At 46.4% G+C, this 8,048-nt stretch overlaps 2 protein-coding genes across 2 annotated transcripts; one reads left to right on the plus strand and one right to left on the minus strand.

The window, feature by feature from the left end:
* Positions 1-250: 250 nt before the first annotated feature.
* On the minus strand, positions 251-1,884 carry LOC132455989 (growth arrest and DNA damage-inducible protein GADD45 gamma-like). The gene is made up of 3 exons (XM_060050112.1): positions 1,630-1,884; positions 1,306-1,513; positions 251-1,177 (listed from the first exon to the last, which is right to left on the minus strand). The coding sequence occupies exons 1-3, from the start codon at positions 1,776-1,778 to the stop codon at positions 1,064-1,066; spliced, it is 471 nt and encodes a 156-aa protein (XP_059906095.1). The 5' UTR covers positions 1,779-1,884; the 3' UTR covers positions 251-1,063.
* Positions 1,885-5,022: 3,138 nt separating this feature from the next.
* LOC132455990 (growth arrest and DNA damage-inducible protein GADD45 gamma-like) lies at positions 5,023-6,532 on the plus strand. The gene is made up of 3 exons (XM_060050113.1): positions 5,023-5,210; positions 5,331-5,538; positions 5,691-6,532. Exons 1-3 carry the CDS (start codon positions 5,110-5,112, stop codon positions 5,802-5,804), a joined length of 423 nt encoding a protein of 140 aa, XP_059906096.1. The 5' UTR covers positions 5,023-5,109; the 3' UTR covers positions 5,805-6,532.
* Positions 6,533-8,048: the final 1,516 nt, after the last annotated feature.

The raw sequence follows: 8,048 nt of genomic DNA on the forward strand, positions 1-8,048 counted from the left end.
CCTTGGAGCCTCATATGCAAATTCGTCGGGGTCTACGCTTTCAGAGATTTCGAAGCGTCACGCTGTACTGAGCGTGCATCCCAGACACACACACACACACACACACACACACACACACACACACACACACACACACACACACACACACACACACACACACACACACACACACACACACACACACGCGCTCTGATTTACTGCAGTGTCATGAATGCTAATTTATGCAGAGTAAGCACAAGTAACAAATAAATAACTTTTATGTTTTATTGGACATCGTTCAGTTACAATTTAGGCCACCACTCTTTTGTTAAGACGTTAACAATTGTAAAGTGTGTATAGTTGGCCTATTAGGTTTCTAACATGTTATTTTCTTGAAAACATTGGTCATTTAAATATTGGCTAGATAAGTTCATAAATTCATCGTTATTATTATTTTTATTATTATTATTTATTATTTTATTATTTTATTTATAACAAAAGGCAAATTAAATGTTCTAAAGTTAAACCTTTAGACGCATTATAAGTTAAGAATTTGTTCAGAATTCTTTTTTTTTTCAATATTCATCTTGTCATCATTAAATTTCTAAAGTGAAACCTTTAGAGAATTAAGACAATTCTGGAAAGTGGGAAACATTCGGCCATTTGGCAAGAGAGCGTCTTTAGAAAGTCTTTTCCTATCAACGTCTCCTTCTCAGCACCGCTTCTTCTCCTATGCTGCGGCTGCTTCAACTCGCGACGTCGCGATCCGCGTGGAACCGCAGAATGCACGACTCGCTTCTCCTTTCTCTCCAAACCTCATCCGCACAAAGAATGAGGGTCGTTGTGTCGCTCTCGAGGCATGCCGGACCTCATTCACATAAAGAATGAGAGTCATCTTGGCATGGACGGGACGAGAGACGACGGGCACGGGACTTATGGGCCCTCGGGGGGGCCCGGCGCCGCGCTATACCTTGACGGGTTTCTCCTCAGGAGTATCCGGTCGTAGGTGGGTAGAAACGTGTTCATCCTGTTCATAAGGATGAGTATTCCCGTTTTAATGAAGGCTTCTCCGCAGCGAGCCAGATCAGCGCTCGAAGAGGGCGACCTCCGGCAGCCAGTCGTTCTGCCCGCGGCTCTCCTGGCAGAACAGGTGCAGCTTCTCCAGAGACGGGTCCTCCCATGAGCCGTCGGTGGGGTTCTGATGGAGGAGGAAGCAACGGGGAGGGTTAGTCACATGACACTCAGGAAAGGTTGAATGAATGCAGTCAGGTGCTGGTCCTGGAGAACACATTGTGTGGGGAGGAAGGGGGGGGGGGGGGGGCGTACCGTGATGAGGAGGCAGTGGGCGTCTTCAAACTGTCCGGCCTTTTCGCCCACGATCTCGGCAAGGCGCTGCACGTTGCTGACCCGAACGATGCTTATCTCGTTGTCAAAGCAGAAAGACTGGATGAGGGTGAAGTGGATCTGCAGAGCGATGTCGCACTCAAAGTCCTCGTCCACGGCCAGCACGCAGAAGGACACGCTGTCTGGATCACTGTGCATAAAAAGAAAAACATAGAATTTAGCATCCAGAAATATACACAAACACAAAATGAAAACAAGTTGATGCGTGGTGGCAATGCTGTCCCTACGGTAGGACCGTGTACTTACAGGTTCATTATCTTAGCGGACTCGTACACGCCCACGGTCAGGCAGTCGTTGTCCTGAGCGGACAGCAAAACCTCCTCCAGACACGCGCCGTGGCACTGGGCCGCGCGCTCCACGGAAGCCTGCTCGGTGATCACTTCCTCAAGAGTCATGGTGATGAAGATGCTCAAAGGTAGTCCTCGAAAGATGAGTGAAAGTTTGAGTGAGTTTCTGAGTGTCGTCGGAGAAGATGTATCCGAAAAAGCAGAGTGACTTGAATCCTCGCAAGACGCCCTATTTATACTCTCGAGCTCGTGCGGCCCCTGAAAGGTCTGCGCTGTGATTGGCTGGTGAGGGTGGTGTGTGTGTGTATTGGTATGCTAATGCTATTGTCACACAGTGGCTCGTGGCAGATTGATAGGGATGGGGTCACTGCGCCACGTTCGGGCTCCGAGCTTTTTTTGTGTGGCTGTGTAAACTTTGTATTTAAACTTAGTACGGTAATGTTCGTCTCTGCTGTTTAGATTAGAACCATAGCGGTGTAAAAGATGCGCACTGCAAATAGCTACATTTTGCACCAAATAAACTAGACTTTTATAGGATTTGTAATGTGCATTTCTACTGTTTGTTTTGATTAAGAGGGTGTGTGTGGGAGTGTCATAGTTGTGTTATAATAACAACAAAACATACTTATCACAAATATCTGAGACGAGATGCATGCATTTAATCGCATGAATCGCATAACATATTGTGTGATTATACGAAATATACGAAATATAACGAAGAATAGGTTTTGGTGAAAGTGAGTGTTGTCGCACTATTGGAAAGTGTGCAAAAGCTGACCCTTACACCCCTCCCCTCCAGCCCCCCTCGGCTCGAGCCACAGAGGCAGGTGTGCGCTGCCATCTGTAGCACCAGAGGCTGGCTCCAAAACGCGCTCCATTGTGCGCGCAGAAGCCTCTATTATCAGATCGGCCATACAAATGCAAATGAGCAGCGCGTGCCAGAATGCCGGGCGTGCGCACCGCACCACCTCCAGTTTAGACCACGTGACCATCAGCTGTCGTGATCAGAAACTAGTTGGTAACTCTCGAGATCGGAGGAAAGTCGTGTATCGAGTTTGATTACGCAGAGAGAAACACTCCGGTTAACACTCATTTTGAAATTCTTTCTTCTTGGTGATAAAGACTCATTGCCCTACGTTCAGCACAGCCCACATTGGTTTAGCCATACTAAAGTTTGAAACGTTATAATAAACTCTTGGAAAAAAAAGCAATTATTTTCCTTTCATGAGTATAGGCTATAGGCCTATACGCATTGCTTTTATGCACAGACCTTTAAACTTCATTTACTGAAATGCACTTGTTCTCTGCGTTTTCCAATACCAATATGCTCTTACAATAAGCTCTTGGAATAATTCAATTTTGCAGGTTATATTTTTATTTAGAGAACAGCGTAGAAGCCTACTTGTGCAGCCGGCCTTCTGCTGCGTAATTAAAGTAGGCGAAACAGGTCGGCGGTGATTGATTCAGCACTATTGTTCCGTGGTTTGCAGGGCAGCAGATGGAGTACTGTCGCTATGACTACTACCCACACACACACACACACACACACACACACACACACACACACACACACACACACACACACACACACACACACACACACACACACACACACACACACACACACACACACACACACACACACACACACACACACACACACACCCTTACTGGGGTCAACCGCGACCCCGGGGCACCCTGCTCCATTGTGTGCGAGTCTCAACATTCAGACTTCAGTGTTCTGAGTTTTGAATGCGAAATAAAAAGGTGTTTATTCTCTAAACTCATCGCTAAGCATCAACGTTAGGCGACACTTCTTATCTTAAAAAATAAACACAGACTAGTGCATAATTGCATGATTAGATGTATATCACTTGTAGTGTGAGTTGTTAACACATGCAGGACCATTTGAGGTGTGTTTTGTTTCACAATAACAGCTGATCACTTCGGAGATAAGGCTGCCGGAACAGAGCCAACCGCAGCGGGTTTATTTTTCAGTGAATATTTATCAACAGTATAACTTTCATCGTTCTTCTGGTAACTGTTTGCACACCATGTCGGCATGCTTCAGGCTATCGCAGTTATGTTCCAGTCCAACAGAAGCTCCGTTTGTAGCGCTGGGTCGCCCCAGCCAGGCATCAGGGCGGTCGCGTGCAAGCCGACACCGACCTTTTGTTCACGCGCCACATCTGCCGGACGGAGCCCCTCCCCGGCGGCGCGCGACAGGTGTTGCAGCAGGCCCGGGCTGATCTATGGGCCCCTAAACATCACAGTTAAAGGCAAAGGCATTAATCCTCTTAAGGCACGGGCGAAATGTAGTACTCCCCCAAAAAACGAAGTTTCTAAATACAGAGTGAACATTTACTTCATTTGGTGAAAATGAAGTATTCTTGCATGCAGATGTATCTCTTTAAGTAATCACATATTGCAGACAGTAGCCTACTCTCCGTCATTAAATCTTATTTTGATGTGATTTGTTTGGGGATTTCATTGGCTTGCTCGTCGTCATGCTCTGTGCAATGATGGATCAATTCACTAAGGCATATAGCATACTTGTCTTTGAGCAAAATAAAGAAGTAGTAAATAGTAAATGCAAACCATCGTGACCTGCGGCAATTCAGCCCAGCAGGTGATCGTGCTATTGGACCCTTACCTCCTCCCCCCCCCACCCGGACACTGCAGACAGATGGGTTGCTATGGCGAGAGATGCAGACACAGAGATTAAAGCCACAGTCATCTCCAGATGCCACGCGCCTTCAGTCAGCCCTTGCTCCACGCATGCAAAATAGTGAACAGCGGCGCGTGCCGCGTCTCCTCCAATGCACGACATTCAAGGCAGAAAAAAATATTTCAGCTTCATGTTCAAACTATTTCGAAAATAAACTTCAAATTGGATTACTTTGCCTCTACCAACAACAACAAAAAACTTTTTCTTATTCGTTTGCTTGATTGTTTTTTTTGTCATTAGGCCTACATCGTGTGTGAGGATTTTGAGACATAAGTGCAGAAACATCTCTATTAAGTTCTGCATGCGTAAAAGGGTAATAGTTTAATTTCTGTAGGTCTGGTTTTGTTTTAAATCTTAAGCGTAAAAGCGAAATTGACGGAAGTGATCGCCCACGTCAATTCATTCTTGACTCTCGAATGCGACACGAGTCTAAAAGTTGCATGTGATTAAATTATCGCCATTAATGTGTGGGCTTGAATGAAGGTCACATTTGATCCATTCAATCCAAATCCAAACCGTGCCCCAGCCCTTTCTCCCAAACTTCTCTCTATAGGCACGCGTCTGTTGGGAGCCATTGTCCCGACAGCCAATCACAGAGCTCGCGCGTGCCGGGGTCCCGCTATAAATAGAGAGGAGCTCTTGGCAGAGGCACTCTTCTCGAATCCCTTTTCACACCAACCACCAACCCAGATCAATATCTTTGAATCCAAGATGGAGTCTACTGGCAAAGCCCTGAAGGAAGCTCTTGTCTCTGCTCAAAGCGAAGAGCGTCTGACCATTGGAGTCTATGAGAGTGCCATGATCATGAATGAGTAAGTATTCAATAATAATGCAAACAAACAAAAAATACCTGCATTTTCCTCAGTGAACCGATACAACTGCGAAAAAATCAACATGGTGACTGACTGTTTGTTTTCCCTTTTTTTGAACAGTGATCCGGACAGCGTGTCCTTCTGCGTGCTGGCCGTGGACGAGGACTTTGAGTGCGACATCGCTCTGCAGATCCACTTCACCCTCATCCAGTCCTTCTGCTTTGACAACGAGATAAGCATCGTGCGCGTGAGCAACATGCAGCGCCTGGCCCAGATCGTGGGCGACGAGGCCGGACAGTTCAAAGACGCCCACTGCCTCCTCATCACGGTACGTCGTCGTCGTCGTCCCCCCCCCCCCCCGCCCCCACCTGCCTCCCACACACACACTGTGTTCTCCAGGACCAGCACCTGACTGCATTGATCCAACCTTATCCTGAGTGTCATGTGACTGACCCTCCCTGTTGCTTCCTCCTCCATCAGAACCCCACCGACGGCTCATGGGAGGACCCGTCTCTGGAGAAGCTGCACCTGTTCTGCCAGGAGAGCCGCGGGCAGAACGACTGGCTGCCGGAGGTCGCCCTCTTCGAGCGCTGATCCGGCTCGCTGCCGAGAAGCCTTCATTAAAACGGGAATACTCGTCCTTATGAACAGGATGAACACGTTTCTACCCACCTACGACCGGATACTCCTGAGGAGAAACCCGTCAAGGTATAGCGCGGCGCCGGGCCCCCCCGAGGGCCCATAAGTCCCGTGCCCGTCGTCTCTCGTCCCGTCCATGCCAAGATGACTCTCATTCTTTATGTGAATGAGGTCCGGCATGCCTCGAGAGCGACACAACGACCCTCATTCTTTGTGCGGATGAGGTTTGGAGAGAAAGGAGAAGCGAGTCGTGCATTCTGCGGTTCCACGCGGATCGCGACGTCGCGAGTTGAAGCAGCCGCAGCATAGGAGAAGAAGCGGTGCTGAGAAGGAGACGTCGATAGGAAAAGACTTTCTAAAGACGCTCTCTTGCCGAATGGCCGAATGTTTCCCACTTTCCAGAATTGTCTTAATTCTCTAAAGGTTTCACTTTAGAATGATGACAACAGAAGTTATGACCAATGTGTTGAACCACTCTTTTTGGTGTGACCTAAAGGTTTCACTTTAGGATTGTCACACTGTCAAAAGATTGCAAGATATATTATGTAAAACAAAAAAGAAAATAAGAAAAATTGTGTTCCACATGTCTTGAAAAACAATGAAAAGAAAGTGAGCCACTATACTGAACTGAAATGCACTCTTGTGCTTAGAAAATTTCAATTCATTTTATCTTTTGTACTTTGAAGTGAAAATAAAACAAATTCATGAAATAATAATAATGCATTGTATGATAACTCCTTTCCAGCCCTGGATAATATAGACTAGATTACCATAGCTGGTTTACATTGAGCCGCATTCCCAACTAAAGAAGGCAACTGGCTTTTGAACAAAACACACCATTTAAATCCTAAAGTCCATCAATGCACTTTAGCAAGAATCGTACAGAGCTTTGAGCAGAACGCAAATGAATAGCATCTATTTCCCCCATCAACCACTATAGTCCATGCAACTTAATGCCGTCAAGTCTCAGGACAGAGTCACAGTGCACAATGTAACTAAGTGCATTTACTCAATAATCAAAAGTACAATCTTTGGTACTTTAATAATCCAAAGAAGGTTCTTGAAGATAAAACACATGCACAATCATGCATTTCAGTTGGCTGCAGAAACAAAGTGTACCAGGTGCAGTTTTATATTCTTAATAACATCTGTGCCATAATGTTTTTAATACCCCAAATACCATTTTAGAACCCAGACTAAAATACCTTATGGTAACATTAATGCATGTCTGTATTTCTGACTCGTGGGCTGCGACTATTACGACCGGAAGTAAACCACTCTGCATCACTATAGTCTACCTTTGGGGAGAGACAGACTGATACAAAAATCACGATCATCTTCAACCTCAGAACCCGGCATTTTATTCATGCACAAAACAAACACACAAAATGAAATCCTCACACTAAGTGCGAACGTGATCAGCCAGTCGCAGTCAGTTGTGAAAGTCGGAGGGGTGTTGCATAACGAGCGACTCTCTGTGGGGGGGGCAGGCGGCTGGCAGCACACAGGATAAGACCAGGATGTGAACACTGGTATCACTCACACATCACAGGTACTGCTTCAAAGACTTCCTTTCAGAGTGGCCCCGCGGCAAAGCCATTGGAAGCCACTTCCAAGCATGTTAAGGTGTGTGTTGTGGAAGGCCTGTCTGCCTCTAGCCCTGCTGGTCCCCATAGTTCCTTTTCAGGTTAAGTGTACACCTTTATATACGTCCTGATATCGCTGTTTGTAAACTGATAGCTGTGCAGAGAGTGGACTAAGTGGCAGGGAATTTGTTCACTCTAGTCATGTTCTCTTGTAGTTCAACAATGCATAGCAAGCGATAGGGATACAGTTTAAAGTGTTGCATTTAGAAGTAAAAACGGTATTTAGGGGTTATCTAATGCTTCGAATCCGTAGAATAAAGTCAAGCTAACTAAAGATCATGGATGTTTTGGTGTGTGTGCTCTTTGTTCCTGGCACACGCTGCATATCAAAGGCCAGCTCTGATTGGGGATTCAGAACTCTGGAGGTCCTTTGTGGCCGTAGAATTAAACTCCAAAGTCACTTTGGCGCAGCATGTTGCGTGTCAGGCCAAACTATTGTTGACCCATTCAGTGGTAAACAGCTGCCCAGCCCTCGTGGCCGAACTCTGACCCTGGCCTATCAACCACACACTCACGCTCACAAACACATGCACCCGCACTCTGACTGCACCCC

The sequence above is a fragment of the Gadus macrocephalus genome, chromosome 4 (genome assembly GCF_031168955.1).
Source record: "Gadus macrocephalus chromosome 4, ASM3116895v1".
Lineage (NCBI taxonomy): Eukaryota > Metazoa > Chordata > Actinopteri > Gadiformes > Gadidae > Gadus > Gadus macrocephalus.